This window comes from Argentina anserina, chromosome 6 (genome assembly GCF_933775445.1).
Source record: "Argentina anserina chromosome 6, drPotAnse1.1, whole genome shotgun sequence".
Lineage (NCBI taxonomy): Eukaryota > Viridiplantae > Streptophyta > Magnoliopsida > Rosales > Rosaceae > Argentina > Argentina anserina.
In genome coordinates, this window is record NC_065877.1 from 2,566,261 (window position 1) to 2,587,231 (window position 20,971).

The 20,971-nt window shown below is 36.0% G+C and overlaps 3 protein-coding genes across 5 annotated transcripts; 2 read left to right on the forward strand and 1 right to left on the reverse strand.

Moving 5' to 3' along the window:
* Nucleotides 1-2,010: 2,010 nt before the first annotated feature.
* On the forward strand, nucleotides 2,011-5,722 carry LOC126798505 (zinc finger protein GAI-ASSOCIATED FACTOR 1-like). The gene is made up of 3 exons (XM_050525500.1): nucleotides 2,011-2,553; nucleotides 3,430-3,826; nucleotides 4,514-5,722. Exons 1-3 carry the CDS (start codon nucleotides 2,340-2,342, stop codon nucleotides 5,481-5,483), a joined length of 1,581 nt encoding a protein of 526 aa, XP_050381457.1. The 5' UTR covers nucleotides 2,011-2,339; the 3' UTR covers nucleotides 5,484-5,722.
* A 1,052-nt stretch (nucleotides 5,723-6,774) lies between these two features.
* Nucleotides 6,775-7,864, forward strand: LOC126800149 (psbP domain-containing protein 7, chloroplastic). Its single transcript, XM_050527434.1, has 3 exons — nucleotides 6,775-7,114; nucleotides 7,229-7,463; nucleotides 7,552-7,864. The coding sequence occupies exons 1-3, from the start codon at nucleotides 6,775-6,777 to the stop codon at nucleotides 7,862-7,864; spliced, it is 888 nt and encodes a 295-aa protein (XP_050383391.1).
* Nucleotides 7,865-7,989: 125 nt separating this feature from the next.
* On the reverse strand, nucleotides 7,990-13,815 carry LOC126796693 (E3 ubiquitin-protein ligase JMJ24). Of its 3 annotated transcripts, none has more exons than XM_050523440.1 (14): nucleotides 13,646-13,815; nucleotides 12,508-13,042; nucleotides 12,136-12,269; nucleotides 11,954-12,053; nucleotides 11,719-11,851; nucleotides 11,584-11,638; nucleotides 10,610-11,288; nucleotides 10,120-10,449; nucleotides 9,526-9,951; nucleotides 9,378-9,450; nucleotides 9,191-9,276; nucleotides 8,745-8,864; nucleotides 8,510-8,580; nucleotides 7,990-8,298 (listed from the first exon to the last, which is right to left on the reverse strand). In XM_050523440.1, the coding sequence occupies exons 2-14, from the start codon at nucleotides 13,033-13,035 to the stop codon at nucleotides 8,199-8,201; spliced, it is 2,835 nt and encodes a 944-aa protein (XP_050379397.1). In that variant the 5' UTR covers nucleotides 13,036-13,042; nucleotides 13,646-13,815; the 3' UTR covers nucleotides 7,990-8,198. The 3 variants fall into 3 exon arrangements, with proteins under 3 accessions (XP_050379397.1, XP_050379395.1, XP_050379396.1); XM_050523438.1 differs by having other exon boundaries at nucleotides 8,718-8,864; XM_050523439.1 differs by having other exon boundaries at nucleotides 8,718-8,864; nucleotides 12,508-13,071.
* Between the last annotated feature and the right edge of the window lie 7,156 nt (nucleotides 13,816-20,971).

Here is a 20,971-nt window from a genome sequence, read left to right on the forward strand (position 1 = left end):
TACACTTTACATGCAACCTAATAAAATTAGGATGCGGTTATTGCCACCCCACTATATACTTTGTTTAACATCTCTACTCATTTCATCCCACATTTAAATTTAACATTAAATTTGCTCATTTCACCAACTTATTTTTTCAAAATTGTCCTTAGATGACATATCAAATTGAAAAAGATAATTTTTAGAGACAATCTTTCAATTAATTTACAGCAATATAAAATGAATGATACAGTTTTCAAATAGAATTATAATCTGATTCATATATTTCTTTCTTAGTTATATGTTATTTTTAATTTATTCTAAAAAAATTTAAGTGTTTATCTAATATAAATGCCAAAAAAATCATAGATGATCAACTTTGAGCAATGAAAAAAGATTGATTTTGGTGTTAAAATTTTTATCTGTGATATTCACCAAGTATTATAAAAATGATATTAAGTTAACAGTAATGATTTATGATTTGAATAATGAATATCAAATAGCAAAGATGAAAATTTTCAAAGAATAAGAGAGAAATGTTTTTAGATTGGGTGGAAAAGATTAATATTTCATGACAAATTAAGTCTTTTTTGTATACATATAATTAATTGATTATGTATTTTAAAAAAATAGTATATTTAATAGTCATTTTACACTTGTGTAATATAGTTTTTCAGTAATTAAAATCTTTGTGGGGTGAACAAAATAATTAGTGGGATACTAATAACCGCATCCTAAAATTAACATTATTGAAATTACGATGGAGATGATAAAATTGATGATAATATTAACAGAAAGGAAAATTTCAGACGAAAATCTTTAAAAATTTGGCTTTTCTCTTCAGCTAGAGTCTCTTTTTTGGACTAACCATCTTCACTAGTCGATATCTCCCACCAATTACAATTAGCGGGTTGACGACGACACGTCATCTTCCTATCACAATGTTGAATCAAGCCACAGTACAATGACTAAAATGGCCATCAGATATTCCTACAATATAGAAATACCCCTGGGGTGAAAACAAGGTCATGCACCAGACTGCACGTGAGTTAGAGAATTTTCGAGTCCCATGTCGGGTCCCTTTCGAGTGCTCACCCGTGACTGGTAGGCTATTTTGGTCATTTTCCACGCCTTGGGCGGCTAAAGTACGCAGTGGCAAAGATGTGAATTCGTGTCATTTAAAGTGCCCTTTTTGGAACAAGAATTCCTTTATTTAAATCTCGTCACAAACGGACAAACTCCCGGCGAGAAGCCATTGTCTGCCGCTGGCTTTTTGACAGCAAATATACGAGAAATTTATATTTCCAAATTAGTAGAATTTTACCGTAATTGGAATGTCCCATCACCACTAAATGGTCGTATAATTACAAAATTGCTATTTTCTTCCTATTTATCTCACGTAATTTTGTTTATTTGCATTGATGGCTGAGAACGGCGATCATACTATAATATTTATAGATTGAGACCTAATGATGCATTTAAGTGTTTTAAGAAACATCACTGCATGCATTATAAATATTAAACAAAAGACCTTAAACAACTAGTATTGGAATAGCCGTCAATGAAGAAGTAAAATTTTTATGGAATAAAAAGAAGTTGAGATACTTGACTTTCGGACGTCTTTAATGAATAAATATGTTGAATAGCCATCGGCCATTGTTATGGTTGAAATAATAGTTGAAAAATTGGGGAAAAATACATTTATAAATCTATATCGAACAAACAAATTGAGTTACCTACGTTCTATTTGTCTCTCCTTTATTTTAGCAAATTATAGAGCTTGAAAATGGAATAAATTTGAAGCTAACCAATAAAAAAGGTATTAAATAACACAAATAAGACTATTTATCTCATATTGGTCGATCTAGGTAAAATGCTGAGTTAGGGCCAATTATGTAATCCTATTTGTCAAAGAAAAATAGAAGAAATGGAAAATGGCAGTGTGATTACAATCCAATAAAGTTAGGGGCAAATCCAACAGTGTCTTGAAACTATTATTAGTTTACTACAATACAAAGCCAAAGAAAGACCAGGTTTCCGAAGTTCATATTATGCAAACCAAAACTCCCTTCCACGGTTCCACCACAATTGAAGGAGAATTTTCTGGGTTTTGTCTTCCTCCACTTGAAACATATCCCATCTTTTCTGTTTCATTTTGCTTATTTAATTATAGTTTAATTTTATAGAACTTGAGTTAGCTAGTGTGTTCGTTTAGAGAGAGACAGAGATAGAAGCAAGAACAAGAGCTAGTTGAGTTGGGAAAGAAACAAATTTAGAGCTAGCTCTAGTTTTAGTTTGGGAGAAAGACAAACTAGTCACCAAAATTCTCTTTCCTTTTTATCTTTATCTTCCTTAAATCTATGTCAACTATCACAGGCAGTGGTGTTGGGAGTTTCTCTTCAGGAAATACTACCAGTGCAGAAGCAGAAGTACTTCAACAACAGCAAAAACAGCTACTGAATCACTTTCATGGCTCCAATTCTCTTCAGGAAATCACAATCAATGGTACTTCTGCAACCCAACAACAGCAACCACCACCAGCTAGGAAGAAAAGAAACCTACCAGGAACTCCAGGTACAGTTTGAACTACATCTTCATGAGTAATATATACTAAACTTTTTCCCCTTTGAAGGTTTCGCATTTGGATTTTGATCTCATGCTAATTGAGCTTGATAGATATATATAGTTTTTGTATACTAACCACTTGTGCTTAATTGAGGTTAGTAGATTACAAAACACCATTGATGAATGTTTTTCCATCTTTTATATTTCATCAATATTATGAATTAATTAATTAGTTGTTTCAATCAGTAGCTTCTGTAAAAATGCTTATGATCATATGTCTTCTGTGTGTTAAAAAAGCTATAATTATTATATATTCTTCCTAGATAACACTAGAAAAACTTTTGATAGAAGAGAGGCGTGAAGAAATTTTCCTGAAATGTTCTGAAAAATGAACTGTGTATTATTGATGAGTAACTAATTCAAAAGGATTCAATTATTGGCTACTTCTGTATTTCAATCATTGTAGTTATAACTATTGACTTGTTTTGACTGGCCTGCCACCCCATTTCCTTTATATTTTGTGTTTCAGACTCTGTTTAACTTTACGGGAATTAGATTTCTTCACACATATGTCTTACAAGAAGAAAGAATTTCTAGAGCAAAATGTACTTGATGGGGGCTTACATATCGCGACTAAATATCATTCACCTTCATCTTTTGGGAAATTATAATTGTTTGCTGTAAAGTACCTCCCCGAAACTAGATTCTCACTGATTGGATGTAACGATCACTAAATGAATTCTGTATGCATTTCACAACTTCAAAATGCTATAGTACTTAATCAAATTATATTTAATTTGGTAACGATGGATTCAATTCACATCATATGTTGATGTTAGAGTGGTTTACAGTTTTGCACACTTGCTTACACGTACATTAATGCAGATCCAAGTGCTGAAGTGATAGCCTTGTCACCAAAGACCCTGATGGCAACGAACCGGTTCGTATGCGAAATTTGCAAGAAAGGGTTCCAAAGGGACCAAAACCTTCAATTGCACCGAAGAGGCCACAACTTGCCATGGAAGCTTAAACAAAGATCAAGCACTGAAATCCGAAAGCGGGTATATGTTTGCCCCGAGCCCTCCTGTGTCCACCACGAACCCTCCCGGGCACTGGGAGATCTGACGGGAATCAAGAAGCACTTTTACCGGAAGCACGGTGAAAAAAAGTGGAAATGTGACAAGTGCTCGAAGAAGTATGCAGTGCAATCGGACTGGAAAGCTCATTCTAAGATCTGTGGTACTAAGGAATACAAATGTGACTGTGGAACCGTCTTTTCCAGGTTGGTGATATAATTAATCTTTAATTTCTATAGTTAATTATACAAGATTAGATGAGCAAACAACTCTAATATAAAAAAGGTGCGTAGAAATGGTAGAATAATGCATGATTGGCATGCATGAGTAGAATTAGAATATCATTCGAATCTTTCAATTAATACGCCAACTTGATTAATCGCCTGAATAATTAAACATATACGAGCTCGAGATTGCTTGATTAATCAAGTATCATCATTTGTGATCAGAAGACTGATGAAAGTCCTTACTAATTAACCCTATACTGGATCACACACACACACACACACAATACAGTCCAATATTACTCCAATTTTCGTATTGGGGGGGGGGGGGGGATCGAGTGTAATCGGGGAAAAAGGAAAAAAAATTGATGGGCGCAGTACACCTACGTACTGATTTCTAGAAGCTTTTTGCACCTAATTGTTGGACTGTCTTTACTAAGAGACAAATTTAATTAAATATAGAAATTCATTCTTGTAATACTTGCGGACTTGATAAGCAAGAGACTTGTGTTTGTCAAATTAGATTATAGTACTAATATTAATCGAAAATTGAAAGGCATGTACCAATATTAATAGATACACGGCCCGTGTATTGAATAAGTTTAGCGTACGTATATAGATTTTCTGTGATCAAGTATTTAACGTTTCTGCATAATATATGTTACGCAGAAGAGACAGCTTTATCACCCACAGAGCTTTCTGTGATGCCATAGCTGAAGATACCAAGACATCAGTACAAGGGCAAGGAGTACTAATGTCCACCAACATGGGACAGCAGGACTTACAAGAGGGCTGCCAACTAGTGTCCGGCGGCGAGCTCATGATCCCGGCCTCAATGCCGATGAGCAATGCCGTAACAGCTACCACAAACCCATCAACAAGTAGCAAGGCATATAATATCTTTGATCAATTCGACACCAAAAACCCTAATTTGACCCTAGTGCAGCAAGGAGTGCCCTCAAACATGTTGTCATCACCAAAACGCGGCCTGAACAACAACTCATTGTCACCATCGATATCATCCAGTAGTCCACTGTTTCATAATCCCCATGGGCACAAAGTACTACTCCCCAGTTCAATCTCCGGCCACTTGTCTGCGACCGAGTTGCTCCAGAAAGCTTCTCAAATGGGTGCAACAATGAGTAACAATAATTCTAGTGGCATGAGCATGGCACCCTCAATGTATGGTGACTTTTCTAGGTACGTGAATAACCAGTTCATGCAGCACAAAGATGGTAACAACATTCCTGCACAAGAAACCTCGTCGCAGTTTTTTGGTTCTAGTAATGGGAATATGGGAATGTTTAGTGGGCTATTATTTGATCAGAGCAATCCGGTGCTGATGAAGAACATGGAGCAAAGCGTTAAAGGAAGGAATAATAATAACAATAATATTACTAGCAATGGTTTCAGCTTGCCTGGTAAAAATGTCGGTAGCGGCGGAGATACGATGACAGTAGACTTTCTGGGGATTGGAGGAGGAGGAGGAGGAGGAGGAGGGGGAGGGGGAGGGGGAGAAGGTAATAAACCAGAAAGTTTTCATGTTCATCAACAACGACAAGTACCACATGATGAACAACAGCGACAAGATAAGCAGGAAGATAATGATCAATTGGAATTTGGTTGGAGCTGGGGTTAATGAACTATCGATCGCCTTTAATTTCATAAGAATATATGAAAGGTAGTTTGGCTGGATGATGCATCAGTTTCAACATGCATGGCGGATGGCGCTAAAAATGGAAAAGCCTCCTCTCATGGAGCAAGAGATCGGGTGCTAGTTTTTCTACTGACTAGCGAAGCTAGCTAGCTAGTGTTAATTTCACTACTGTTGGATGATTCTTCTTTATAATTTCATGGCCAACCAAAAACTTATGAGTCTTCTTCATTTCCAAAATTCGATCAGGTTGATAGAGTTTTATATTATTAATATCTGAACCATGATAGCAAGGAATATGTACCATTAATAAGAGAAGCTATAGATATTGTCTACATAGATACCGAAGCAGGTGGTCGTAGTCATCACTCATCACAATCTCATTGCTAGTAATTCGGATATACCTCGACACCGGATATGATTCAGATTTTTCTTAATTACTTTTGAGCAGATTAGCTGACTATTGATCAATAGGTGACCAAGAAAATAAAACTCAACTACAGTACTTGAGTGAATGATATTGCAGATTCCCTAAATGTAAATGTAAATGTAATTGTAGAGAACGTTGTTATTAATTTTTCTTTCCCATCGCTGGAGTTACATTACCGTTGCTTAATTTTTTTTTGTCAGCAGTTAACCTAGCAGTACGTGAACTTCATATACGGTACGTTTGAGAGATTTACGTACATAACTAGCTAGAAACTTAGAAGGATCTGCTTAGGGTGTTTGATAGATTACATAACTAGAATTAATGTTCTAGTGAATGCTTAGGCTGTTCTCGTGTTCTACATGTCCTTAATTAAGAACTAAAATAAATGTTGGAGATCAAGCATACAATCAATTTATTGTACTCATGATAAGTTGTTCAAAGGCATCAAAATAGTGCAGAATATATATGCATATCGTATGCTAATTTCAAAGTGAAGTATGTTATTATTGTAGCAAAAATAATAATTCAATAGTAATTTAGAAGTCTCTGCTAGCTCCCACAAACATTCATATTTAATGATCATCTTTGATTATTTTGTGTTCTTAAGTTGTTTACTTGTTTTTGAAAGAGCCCTCCACGCCAAGAGATTGTGAGTCTCCGAGGGTGAATATATATATTGTGTGTATAGATCGATGGTACCGTGGTGAAAAGAAAAGTGAAATACGAGTAAGCTTATATATGATTGGAAATATATACGACCCGCAAGAACTAGAAACCATTACCACTCGTTTGGATAATACGCCTTGAACTATAGTAAGCCAGTAGTCCTTCACAAAAGGATACACAATGCCGGCCTTGCCACACTGCTTGCACGCATGCAAATACGGCTACTTCAACCGGAAATGCTTGACACAATTCTCCGGCAGCCGAAAAGCCGCTTTGCAAGCGGTAACCATAAGGGCTGAGAGGTCTCCGGCGGAGCAGTTTGCACCGCTGGCATCCAGGTTCGGACGACGACTTCTAGTTGGTTTGGGGTCAGCTTCTGTGGTTGCTCTTGGTGCTAACTTTGTAGGGATTACAAGTTTCATTCTCGGGTTGTCACCAGAAAGTAGTAGAAACCTTAAGCTGGATGTGGTATATCCAATAGGAGGGTATAGTAGGTGCATTGACACAACTGAAGGATTCGGTCAGTAGAGTTAGCAGTACATTAATACATGATGTTTAACGTATTAGTTTTACTTGGGATACATAAGTACGTATAGTTAATATTTTACTTTGTTGCTATGATTGTGTACAACAGAGTTCATATACCCAGTTAAATGGGTTGGTGATCAGACATTGTTGTATAGAGCTGCTGAGAAAAGAGAGTTTGAAAGATCACTTGATCCCCCTCCTTTGAACATGAACACCAAATCCGGTGATGGAATTGGACGCCGGCGAAATGTGAATGAACCTGTTGTTGCATTTGGACCGCCTGGAACAAGCGGCGAGCTCAATGTTAGTGTCATTGTGTCACCAGTTTCTCTTGATTTCAAGTAAGCAAGTGACTACAGTTTTATGTTGAGTGTGAGAAGGAAATGCTATATGGCTCAATGGCTAATCCGTGTCTTCTTGTGTGTGTAGAATTGAAGCATTTGGAGGACCAAGAGAGGTGGGAGAAGCTGTGGTTCGGACGATTACAGGAGCTGGCAAACGCCCTGATGTGAAGGGGACTTTGGTGAGATCAAATTTGAGAGAGGACACATTAAGAAATGTGAAATACTATGAGCTTGAATTCAGAGTTGAGAGCCCTTTGTTTCATCGGCATAATATCGCCGTCTGTTGCGTGCGTGGTGGTCGATTGTTTACCCTGAATGCTCAGGTGCCTGAGTCGAAATGGCCAGAAGTGAAGTCTGATTTCCAAAGGATTGCCGAATCATTCAGTCTCATCTCTTGAAATGAAGAGAGGAACCATTAGTACTTTGGTCATTCAAATATGAGTTCATGGTGTCATGTCTTGGAAAATCTGATATTGTACCTTCTCTCGTTTGGAAAAGAATGGTAAATGATTTAGAACAGAACTAGATATGTATAGCTTTTCATTAACTAATGGCACAACTACTACACTGTTGTTTTGGTATGAGGCACCACCCCCTACAATATGACAGCTTGAGAATTCACAATATTGCACATAACACATTTACACGTTGAAAACTCATCAAGGCACCTAATTAAGCCACCTTGATAAATTTCCTACCATATAAGTCGCCGCCACTGTAAACAGAACAGTTTTAAGAACATGCTATCTGTCTTCGCTTAGTAATTTTCTCCAAATTCACAGAAACTGCTGCAGTCAAATTTGGATCCTCAAACCCAAGCTCCCCGCTGAATCTGCACCCAAAGCATAAAGCAAAAGGCCTCAAAACATGCATCAGGCAAAGCAAAGGTTAGGAGGTTGGAGTGCATTTAGATGCATGTTCTCTAAGACAGAAGTGCTCAAAAATACTTTTGTTTAAGTTTTAATACAGAGAAACACAGGAATAACTATGGTGGTTGAAGTAGCAGCAAATAGTAAGATCAATATTATGCCTGGTTTGCTTACTTTGGATCAAGTACCAATCTCTGAATTTCTTTAATGGCTGAACTTGCTGCATAAAGTGATATCTTTCCTACCTGCATCAAAACCCCATCAAATATTGAGAATACCAACAAAACAACAGAGCTAGATCAGGCTACTAGACGCAATTTGAGAACAATTGTTTCACAACTAATAAGAAAAAGTGTAAGAAAAAAGAGTTTAAATGGAGTACTTCTACGTAAAATTTCCCATGTCCAACCTCCAACACCTGCTGCTTTGCTTCATGATCATTTGGAAGACAGCGAATTTCTTCAGCAAGTCTTGCAGCGTCACTGAGGCTTTCAGGAGATAAGAAATCAAGACCTAGCTGAACCGTAGGCTGAAAAGAAAAGTGCATAATGATCAAACATGAATTATAATTATTTTTTTATACTATAAAGCACTAGAATTCAGGTTAGCATTACGGAGAAGATACTTAACTACAACAAGGAAAACCATATCAAAAACCTTTATTGCATCTCAATTTCATTGTATCTGATCTTGTTTTATCTGCGCACTAATTCAATGACGGCACAAAGGCCCAGCACCGCCATAAAGGCTTGAATGAAATATTAGTCAAGTTCATTTGAAAACTCCACATTTTCTATCAATATTCTGAGAGTTTCAGTAGAAATATTTTTTCGCTACAAACTTACAAAGCACTACCTGAAGATTCCTGACTTGGAACGGGCATCCAGCAGGGATGAATACCGCTTGCCCCAAATCCTGTTCAAAGGACCATGGCTCTACCCCTGATAAAGAAAGAATAAAGTTTATGTTTATTCAAACAAAAGTAAGAACCCTCTTTCGCTCCACCCAAAATGATTAAAAGGAAAGTGTCAGTTACCCTTACCGAATTCTTCCTTCAATTTTCTTTTATGATGTCCATTCAGGAACAGTGTTTCATCATAAAGAGGTCTTGTCACCTGTCCAAAAAGTAGGATCAGCTCACACCCAGAATTGCAGCTATAGGGATATAATACTCGAGAGATAAAACTCACCAAGTTGTTTGTTTCGCTCTTCAGCTTCCCAAATTCTTCCCCATGTATTCTTAGATACTCAGTCAGCTTTGGAACATCCTTTCGACGAAAAACATCCCAAAGGACTCCTGGATGAGTCTTTTGAGAGATTTCATCACACTCTTTCTCTGCCTGTTCAGAGCTGATGGTATTCTCTTCAACATGAGTAGTTTCAATCCGATGGTCAGCTGCAGTATCAACTTTATCTGTATCCACTCTTGCCTCATCTGGATTCTCCACACTCTGATCTATTGATAGATCAGGCAACGTACTGTCTCCAGTACCCATTTCCATATCCTCATGAGATTCTTTAACCACAGCTTCCTCGAAGGGGTTTTGAATGTTCTCAATTTTTGTCTTCTGCTGACCTTTTTGCTTCACCTCACATACATGCACTAGCAAGTATACCTGATACACATAAACATAAAATAAATATTTAGCTTTTTTTCTATATGGTACATAATATAAAATGTCCCCAAGCTGATGACCTGTCTACACTGTACTAGCATTTAGTGTCTAGTGGTAAGAAGCTTCTTTCCAACATAATGCAGGGGTCCTAAGTAGAGAACAACTAACCATGTCACGCATGTTGAAATGAAGATTGGTCACAGAATTGCCTTCATCAAGTTCCTCATGGGTCCCATAAGATATGAATATCTTAGGTCCCACATCATTTTGCAAAGAATAATGTGGCAATTTTGCAGCAACATTCAGAAGACCAAACTTTGAGTGGATATACTCAAGTAAAGGCAGTTTCCTGATAAATTCAGGTCTTTGATACAATAGGAACTCTTCAGATGCACTGGGAGAGGGCCAGTCTTTTAACTTTAGAATTTTTGGTCGACCATTTTCATAAATTTGTCCCTCGGAGTATCCTTCAATAAAGCGACCAAGCTGAATATCAACCTGCCATCATGTCCAACATATAGATTAGGTTTAGTAAACTGTAAAATCTACCAACTAGTGAATTGGTTTCAATAGAACAAAAATTGGTAGTAAGCGTTTTTGTACAATAAAGATAGAAAAGCCATAAAGATAGATAGGAGCAATAGCTTATAGATCGAACCTCAGACCAGTCAGAGCAATCAATAGCCTTCACCATTCTGTTCTGGTCTTTCGATTTTTCATCTGTTGTTTCCTGAATCCCTCTCCATATAACCGCGGGATCCCAGCTAGACACTGATGAGCTATCAAATACCCGTTTTACAATGATGGGCTCACCCCTGAGCCAATGTCTTTTAAAATTGGCAATCCCATCAAATTTAATATCCTGGGATGAAGGGCTGTACAAGAAATTGTCACTATCTTCTCTATGGGCACACTGACAAAGTCTTGGATCATTAACTTCAGTTTTCTCTAGACTGTTAGCATCATTGACCCTACAGCCACTAACCATTTCCTCCACATTCTTGACAAGCTTTGCAACCCAGTTCATCTTAAAGATACGACTTAAACTCAATGCTGAATAACCACAGCCACCATACTCCATTGGGGGGCAAGGAATACTGCCATCACTATTTGCTTTCCATTCAGGGAACTTTTCTGAAAAATTTAGTCTGACTTTGGGAAACTGCTCCAGCATGGTTTCTTTTTCTTGACTTTCATCACCAACCTCCTTTGACACTTCTTCTCTGACAACTTGCACAGACGCTTCTCGAAGATCAAGACAGCAGTTAAGGCACACATCATAAGCACAACTGGGACAATGCCAATGATAATCAATGATGGGAATCCTACAGAAATTGCTGCATATAAACACACAGGGAAAAGAAGTGTGTATTCAGAAAAGGAAACATATATCTGTTAAAGCACATCTTTACCAAATTAATCCTGATAATGCTGGCAAGTCACCAGAAACAACCCTAAAGATAAATAACATTATGCACCTCCATTTCAGGAATATAGATTTCAGATCAGTTTAATTATAACAAAATCACTGACCTTGCAGCCAGGCCCTAACAGAATTTTGACATTTACTGGAACTTTAATTTCTCAGATAGTAATAAGTTAATAACAAGTGTGCAAGGAAACTTAAAGTACCAGCACATCTGTTCATCTGCATTCAGTTTTGTCCTGGCAAGATCGATATCACTTCCTGCATAATATTAATGGTCACTCGGTGTGAAAATTAATATATAAAGGTTTCATGTTCAAATGCTATGGCGGGCATCTTACCACGAAGTTTTCTTTCAAGCTCTACTTCAAAGCACTGTTCTTGATGGATTCTCTTAACCACGGGGAGCACAGAAGACAATAGACAATGGAGATATTGCAACTTGTCTAGAGCGGGAATCTCTCTTATCCTTACCTGCAACACACAGATATCAGAACTCATTCACTAATTTGCCAAAATTTTTAACAATCAGTGAGCCAACCAGTATCAGACCACTTCATCCATAGTTTGAATTACCTTAACTAAATTGTCCCTACGAAGGCACACTTTGCAATTACAGGTACCCGAACATGCAGGACAAGAGCTCTGAATATCTTCCAGTGGGGAGTTCGAATACCTGATGGATACAGCGTAAGTACAAAATATGGACATGAAATATAATCATAAGTGTTTTTTTTTTCCAAGAGACTCAAACTCACCAGGTACGAATACAATTATCACAGTACCCTCGTCTATCACATCTGTGGCACCAGATAACTTTGTCATCCTTCCTCCGGCACTGATGGCAAGTCTGACCACCAGCCTCTTCAGAGGGTTCTCCATCAGATGATTCCTGCAAGTGGTATGTTTGCTTCAGTATCGGAAACATAGTAAGTAATGGTCACGCAAATCCAAATTCTTATCATCTAAATGTGCAGCTACAAACACAATACATACAAATATCGAAACGCATGATTCGCATAAATTAAACGCCATGCTTCAGTCAAATTTTGATATCCATGTTTGAACTAGCCAAAAAGATCACAACAGAATTAATAATACTAGAAGATTGCTAATGCAAGTGAACGTACCGAAACTGTTGCAGCATTAGCATCAAAACTTCTTTGTGACCTATTTCTGGATGAGTCCAAGACAGAAACAGGCGGTGATTTATAAGAACTCCAATCATCCTTTAATTCGTCCTGTTCTTTCTCGTCATTCGGTACATTACGCATGGACACATTTCTCATAGGTGGTGGATCAGGTGAATAACGAAACTGGTTATTTGATATCTTGGTGAACTTTTTCCCCGGAGGTGGGCGGGAAACTTCCTCCGATTTTATACTTGTCAGTGTCACATCCAAATCATCACTCTTACTCTCCAAGAAAACATCGTTTTCACCCGACGGTTTCCTCTTGGCTTTTTTCATATTAGCTCGCAATGCAGAACTAGCTGCCCTCTTCTTTGCCTGGATGTAGTGCTTCTCACAAACTGTCTTATCCGGCATAGACTTGGCTGTGCACCTCCACTGTTTCCCATCGGATCTCTTGCATCGCATATCATCAGGAATGCCAACATTATCCTCACCATTCCCATGGCCTAAACGTAGGTGATCCATTGAACTCCTAATGGTCTAATCAAAGCAATATCCTACCTGTTAACAAGCCCTTTAGAACTTAACAACACAATGCCATCAAGGATGGCCAAACCCACCAACAACTTCAAAAAAAAAAAAAACCTTTCGATCAATGAACAACAGATGTATCTATATTGCACAAGTGCGCACCCCTGAGTGCCTATTTTTTCACCTATTACTATTCAAGCAACACAAAAGACTCCAATATTTCTAACCCGGCAATTCATTACCAATAGAATTGCCACATTACAGTAACTAGTACCTTAAATCAATCCACACACCGTGTCCTTCTTATGATCGTAGAGTTAAAACTCATTTTGTGATAAGTTGAACAAGCTCACAGGAACATGTTTTTACACAAATAAAATACACAATTGCTGGGTACAAGCCATCTTCCGAAAAGGAGTGAACTTCCACAGACATAATGATATTTAGTTTTTGATTGAATCAATGTAAAAGCTTTGGAGGAATTCACTCATGAGCGAAAGAATACTGGGGAGGTGAAATTGAAGCAATCAGATGAGTAGAACTATAATTCAATACATAAACTAGAGAGAATCAGAAATCGAAATTGGGAGTATTGAAAGAGTACCTGAAACTAGGGTTTCGGGGAGTAGGCGAACGCAGTAAAGAAGAGAGAGAGAGAGAGAGCACGTAAATAGTAGAGGTCGAATTCGATTGGAGAGACGACCTGAAGAGCCGTCTGGTCTTGTTGTTCTGGTTGGAAGAGAGAGAGAGAGAGAACTTGTTTGTTTTTATTTAGTTTTATCTTGTGGTTCCGGCTATCTCCCGACATCTGTGAGTGTTTAATCTCTGAAACCTCTATTTTTTTTCCTTTAAGCTGCGAACTCTGTTTCAAGCTCCTGCTCACTGCAACTCTGATTGATCTATTTTATTTTATTTTATTTTATTTTGAATTCTTAAATTTATATAAATTAAAAGAAGAACACACAAAATTTTAATACGAGAGTTTCTATTCGTATTTTTAAAAATAGTATTTAGATCACCTCACAGAGGTCTATTAATTTATAATTTTACAAATACTTGAAATGTTATTTAGACTTTTATATTTTTCTGAAAATGTTCATAATTAATATATCATTATTAAATACCAAATCAATCTACTATACTTTTCTATTCTGTTATTATAAACAAATCAAAAAATTCTTTTTTATATAATCCATCTTTTTTTCACTCATAAATTCATAATTAATAATAATTTTTTTCATTCAATCATTTGAAATTCACCAAATAGTAAAATCAAAACTAAAAATTTTAACATCTATTGAACAATTTTTATATCTCATACGAAGTTTATCAAAAATTTATGTAGCTTTTGTTGTAGGGAAAATGCGATGGTCTACTCATCTCATTGACAATCCCCTTTATATAGGGGTCAAGATTACAATAGAAATAAATGGTAATTACAATGGCAATTAAGGCTACATAATGGTGATTGATCCGTTACATCCGTTGACCATAAACGTCATTAACTTATTCCTTTATTTTCATTAACGAAGGCACACTAATTGTGTTTTTCCTTTAACATTCCCCCTTGTGTCAAGTTTAAAGATATAATGGTGCATAAGATGTTGCCTCATTAAAAACCTTGCCAAGTAACAAAACCCAATGGGAGAAAATAAAACCTTAGTCGAAGGAGAAAAGAGCACAACGCACATATTACATTTAAGATTAACATATATGTGCTAGACTCCTCCTGATGTCTACACCTCCCCTTGATCTTTACATTAATCATGAGAGTTTTGATAACTTTTGCATATTTAATGATGCATCTTATTTGGTACGTATTTCTTTATGCCAAATGTGTAACGCCATGAATAGAATTCATTATAATAATGTCGTTTTCTCTTTTCTTTATAGGAACTATAAACCTAAACCTTTAGGTATTGTTGTTGCGTGGGCGCTAAGCTATACATCGAATGAGAAGTCGAGTCAAGTATATTGTGTTAAGTGCAATAATGCGTCTTTGCATTTGTATAGGAAATCTCATTTCCTGACACTTATTCGTCATCTTTCATTTAGACGAAAACGGATCTATCTTTAAAGACTTCGACTGATCATGGGAACTATGGATGCCTCACTTTTAACATTTAGAGTGTTTAAAAGCCGATTGATGGTTAATCATCAATATTACAGTCCTCAAGATCCATTTTGAGAATGTGTCTTCCCAATGATCTTTCTCATTCTTGACTTAGGATTTGTAATGGCGACATCTTTTTAGTTCATCAAAAGACTCTGCAAATCTATATTGAATGCAATGACATAACACATATGATCCATATTCATAATCAAGTATTTTACTTCGTGAACGTTTCAATTCCTTTTGTAACGCTACGTGATCTATAACCATTTCTTGGGTGGATAAAGTCTGTTCTATGACTTTCATGTATATCTATTAATTTTGATCCCCATATAGATACCTTATTTCAACATTCATAAGCTGCATTTGTCAGTTTTTCGGAAACTACCAAACTGATAAGGTAGTGGAGTGCAATGACTTCCATTAAGAGAATATCTCTTTATGGTCCATTACAAAAGAATATTTCCTCGTAGTCAATTCCAGTGCGTTTGTGAGAGACCTTGCGCCATAAGGTGAGTCTATACTCTTAATTCTCATACGCATCCTAACAAAGATATATGATAGGGTTTACACTTGCGGTGTCGGCTTCACCTGCCCAAATACCTATCTCTTTGTTAGTGAACTTTAGTTCATGCTGGATCGCTTCTTTCCATTGGGCCAAAATTACTACGTTGTTATTTCTCAACGAAGTATGGTTCGATATGACGACTCAATATCCTACATCCTCATGTGGTTTGTATTTGGTAGAGATCTCTATATATTCAAGGATTTGTTCTAGCATCTGAGGCGTCCCCCAGTGATAACCGAAATCCAGAAATTCTCATGAGGCGGATTTGAGATTATGGATCAATAGATCCAATTGTGCCAAACTCGCTTTCTTCCTTTAATCGAGTATATATCAAACATAAGGTGGTCTCTCCCTCTTCCTTGGAGAGCCACAGCCTATGATACCATTTATGCCACTTTATGGTACCAACATGCCATCATCTATGGTGGCAACGCAATGTCCAAGTCTTTTTGGGTGGCGTCATGCCCTCTTCTTAGGACATTGAACCTTGCAAGCCTATTTGCAGCTAATATCTGTGATCTTATCACTTTGTGCAATAGTGGGGATCAAGATGAGATAGAGTGAGGACAAAGCACGAAAATTCATGTCGTTCCACTTGAACATTCTTTGTTCTTATCTCCCCCTAACGACAGGAAGACTGTCTCATCAAAGTGATATTCCACATATCTAGCGGAAAAAAAGATCGCTTGTCAAAGTTGCAATATAGCAGACTATCTGGATGCTCGTCTCCAGTGAGAATATTTATTCACATTAGTTGGCTTCACCATTATGCGATGTGGCATCGCAATTTGGCACGTATGTTAATCTAGTTGAGCTCAAGAATTCTAGATCCGTGTCAATCCTGGCGAGTTCAAGTATTTCGATTCTTCGATATTATCGATTGTATTTTCTTTTACAATGATTAAGGTGATAGCCAAAAACTAGTGAGTAATAAGTTATTTATGCAAAAAATTACATTACCATAAACGGAAATATTGGTGTGCATTACAATTTACCAATATTAAGATTAGTACTTTAGTCATTTTCCGTGAGACCAAGTGAGTTTGTAACTAGCATAAGTAACATTAGTTTTAGTAGTGAATGGTGTGATGACACGTGACCAGCGTGTCGACACATCAACCAACACCATAACTTATTTAAAGTGTCCGCAAGTTAGTTGAATTAATCCACATAATTTTCGTTGGATTCAATCTTTGAACACAGTGAGAATACATGTCTTTTGCATAGGATGATCTCAATCCAAATTTCTTTAAGAGATCGATAAGCTTTGAATGAATAGATTTACATACCTAATCACAATGGATATAAGAAACATAATATGGTGTTAGTGCATATACTTATGCATCAAAAATATCATTGTTCTGTCTTAAGGGAGCGACGAAATCTGGGGATGAAATTACATCTTCAATTCCTCCATAAAAATAAATTGAAGGATTTTGACAGTACTTTGTTTCCTTAGTTCTTACTTCTATTTATCCAAAATATGAGTATATGTATATAATTCTTTAAATATACAGATACACATATATGTCAAATCCCAAATATGTCAAGATCCCGAAATTCATTTTCTTTTAATGTTGTGGGATTCAATTTAGCAATTTCATATATACTTTCTAAATGGACATATAAACTTCTATAATATGCGGTTACATCCGCAATCATTAGAGATAATGCAAAAAGATGTCAATCGTAATCTCACTTATTCTTTTCATATAGAAGTCGTTGACATAAATATTTAAAACGTATGAGGGTTCGATTGTCTCTTGTTGACCCTTACTACATAAAGTGCCAATGAAGTATATACGTAAGACATGAAAATGGAATATAAACCCAAATTCTTTAGAGTAATTTGATAGAATCGTAAAACAATATCTCCATCTCATAATGCATGTATATTTTGAATCCCAAATGATTATATATTAGCGATCACTATTAATATTATTATTTATATCCACGGATATAGTACGATTATTCTTCAGTACTGTTACTGTGGGGATCGCATGATGCATTTTTTTTCATTCAGCTATTCATGTCATACTAATATTTTGTGAAGTTGCTTTATTTTATGCAGTACTTCGCAAAGTCAAATATTAAAAATCAAACCCTAAAAATCAAACCGCGTATATCTCAATTAATATTCGAATATTCTCAATTCATTGAGAAAAAATCATAACCTTGGTTGTATGTCAACAATTGCATCAAAGTCTTGTCCAATCCAAAGGTACTTCAATACCGAAATTTTAGGCATATATAATAGCCATTACAATTATATCTTGAAAAATTAGTGACAGACTGAAATCGAAGTCTGAAACATTTTGAATTGACATAAATTTATACCGCTCTTAAAATTGAAGAGGTTTCTCCTCGTAGTTTGATATTGAATATACTATTTCAAATTGTCGTACTCTCATTATTCTATACTCTTTTTGTAAGAGGGCATTCCATTGCTCATATCATATCCCCTATGCATCTTTCAAACGGTACATTGTTATAATTGTCATGGATCGGTTTGTATGAATCTACATGTTCATAATATTTGTCATTTGCTTTAGGGTTATTTCTTCATTATTATCCATAGTTCGTTCTGAGAATTGTTCTTTTTTTTTCTTTCTAAAATACATTTCGTTGTCGTGAGAGACATTTCTTTGTCATTCAAGATTTTAAATATGCTTCCAAGTTACGTGCATGGAAACATATTTGCATAATTCGATCATGGTTGAGCCTTGGTTGGCTTGTAGGGAAGGTCGGTACTCAAATTCTTTAGAGTCCAATATATGTTGTGTTGGTTTAACCAACTGTAAATAGAGTACGAGACATATTAGTTTCGCAGTCTAAAAGTCTAAATAGACTTACACGAAAATTAAACATACCAAAATACATTATGGTCACTTTGAAGCTTTTGGAGATGCTCTATCACAGTAAAGATATACAAAATAATTAATTTCCAATAAATACAAATCGGATTGCAAGACCAATAATTGAAATGGTCGTATTTGTTTTGATGCTTCATGAAAATACTTTATCACAAGAATATGTTTGTCCTCTCTTTGTTTTTGAATTATAAAATTCTCATGAAATTTCGTTATCATGGCAATGCTCATATAATATGCTAAATAACATAATTATGAAAATTATATAAACATAGCATATGCAATAAATAGAGCATATCATTTAACATGGTTAAGTAATTTACAAAATTTAGGCAATTATCGTATTCATGATACATGCCAATGACCATGTATAAATATATAATGCGTAAAACGTAAATCATAAAATTACGATGCAATTACATGCTAGCAATCAAATTTAAAAATAAATTTAAATTTGTATAACATATAACATGTCATGATATTCTGAGAGTATTTTACTCATGTAACATATATAATTTCATTTATATGAATGAAATTCAATAAAAGTGGCAACACTAATTTAGATCTTACTTGTAAGTTTGCCAAATAAACTGCATATCAAATGAGTCTTGATCTCATAATTCCACGTTGCTCGTTACATGGTTATGAATAAATCACATGCAAAAACAACAATATTTACATGATTAGTCACTTTAATCATATATATGTGATTTAATCTCATTTAAGTTACCGTATTCAATGAAGGTAATAAATAATATATAAAAGGTAAAGTGGATTGCACATTTACTATTTACAGTGAATACTAAATATGATTTATTGAGTCGTAAAAATAACAAAATAATTACCTTTAACCTTTTACTACAGAGGTAAGATCTGAATTTACCAGAGGTAAAAAAACCTCTAATTTACATGTCAGATTGACGAGCCGGTTTGGGAATGGCCGGGTCGAGATCTGCAATCGCAGATCTGAGCTGCCTTGACAAACCCTGGTCGACACGGTGAGAAGGAGGGGCGGCTCGTCATCATTTCTGGGCAGCGCAATAGGCTAGATGCATGCCCACGGATCCAGGAAGGCAACATCGTTGGGGTTTATCGAGTCAAGCTAGGGTCGGCATTGGTACGGCCGTCGATTCTTTGAGGCGCTGGTAACCGTTGTCGGGAAAATAGACATTGTCGGCGCGATCTGCAGATCGGAGAACAAGAAGCGGGGTGCCCAGGGTAACTTTCTGGGTGTGTGACAAATCTACAATGGGTTTGCTATGGGCTGCAGTCGGTCTCACCGATTTGGATGAAGCACGACGTCGAGGTTAATCGGGCTTCACTCAAGGTCGCCGATTTGGGAAGATGGAGCACCGACGAAGTTGGGTTGTGTCGTCGATGGCTCAAAAGCCTTGGTAGCGAGTTGGACCACATCATAGAGCCGTTCTGTCTCTAGAGATCTATAGAGATAGAAGGCAAAACCGGAGCGGTGCCCTAGTGTGGCTGGCGGCGGCGACGGTGGCAGATCAGAGATGGGCAGGGTGCCCAAATAAGATTTCTAGGTGCCCTAAGGCATAGATGAATTCTAATGTGTTTGGGTATTTTTTCTTTCTGCAAATTCTTTTCTTTCGGCATAATTTGTCTAGGTTTGAAAACTCAAGGCTTAAGCAACGTGATGATAACGTGTTGTAGGGAAAATGAGATGGTTTACTCATCTCATTGACAATCCCCTTTATATAGGGGTCAAGATTACAATAGAAATAAATGGTAATTACAATGGCAATTAAGGCTACATAATGGTGATTGATCCGTTACATCCGTTGACCATAAACGTTATTAACTTATTCATTTATTTGCTTTAACGAAGACACACTAATGGTGTTTTTCCTTCAACAGCTTTTCAATTGATACATGAAGATTAATAATGTTATTTATTATATTTTTAACAATAAAAATGACAGTAATTAAATCAACTTATTCAATTTATTATTTCGAATTAAGGTTAGTCTAAAATAAATAAATAAATAAATGATTGATGAAAAAGAAAAAATATATAAAATAGACAAGTTAACAATTGTCTTGTTTTTTGCACTCTTATATGTTTTTTTTATAATTTCACATTGATTGAAAAAATCAAAAATTAGAAAAATATGAAAGCTTAAGTACTATTTTGAGAAATATGAATATAAACTCCTTTTTAATAAGGGTATCATTATGATATATAATCAAAAAAATATTTTTATAGAAAAAGAGTTAACGAAATTTGTAATTTTTTAATGGTAATCGAGTCATGTAAATGGTAAAACACATCATCTTCAACAAAACAAAAAAGGGTAAAACATACATTTGTTGTTTCGACATATTTTCTTGGCAAAATGTAATTGTATGTAGTGATACTCA

Bases quoted from the DNA above. Each gene is read 5' to 3' on its own strand.
- LOC126798505 (XM_050525500.1), top strand. From the start codon at position 2,340: ATGTCAACTATCACAGGCAGTGGTGTTGGGAGTTTCTCTTCAGGAAAT. The intron at 2,554-3,429 runs GTACAGTTTGAA...ACATTAATGCAG, and splicing joins AAACCTACCAGGAACTCCAG to ATCCAAGTGCTGAAGTGATA. The intron at 3,827-4,513 runs GTTGGTGATATA...TATGTTACGCAG, and splicing joins TGTGGAACCGTCTTTTCCAG to AAGAGACAGCTTTATCACCC.
- LOC126800149 (XM_050527434.1), top strand. From the start codon at position 6,775: ATGCCGGCCTTGCCACACTGCTTGCACGCATGCAAATACGGCTACTTC. The intron at 7,115-7,228 runs GTCAGTAGAGTT...TGTGTACAACAG, and splicing joins TGACACAACTGAAGGATTCG to AGTTCATATACCCAGTTAAA. The intron at 7,464-7,551 runs GTAAGCAAGTGA...TTGTGTGTGTAG, and splicing joins CCAGTTTCTCTTGATTTCAA to AATTGAAGCATTTGGAGGAC.
- LOC126796693 (XM_050523438.1), bottom strand. From the start codon at position 13,035: ATGGATCACCTACGTTTAGGCCATGGGAATGGTGAGGATAATGTTGGC. The intron at 11,639-11,718 runs GTAAGATGCCCG...AATATTATGCAG, and splicing joins GCTTGAAAGAAAACTTCGTG to GAAGTGATATCGATCTTGCC. The intron at 8,581-8,717 runs GTACTCCATTTA...GTTTTGATGCAG, and splicing joins ATGGGAAATTTTACGTAGAA to GTAGGAAAGATATCACTTTA.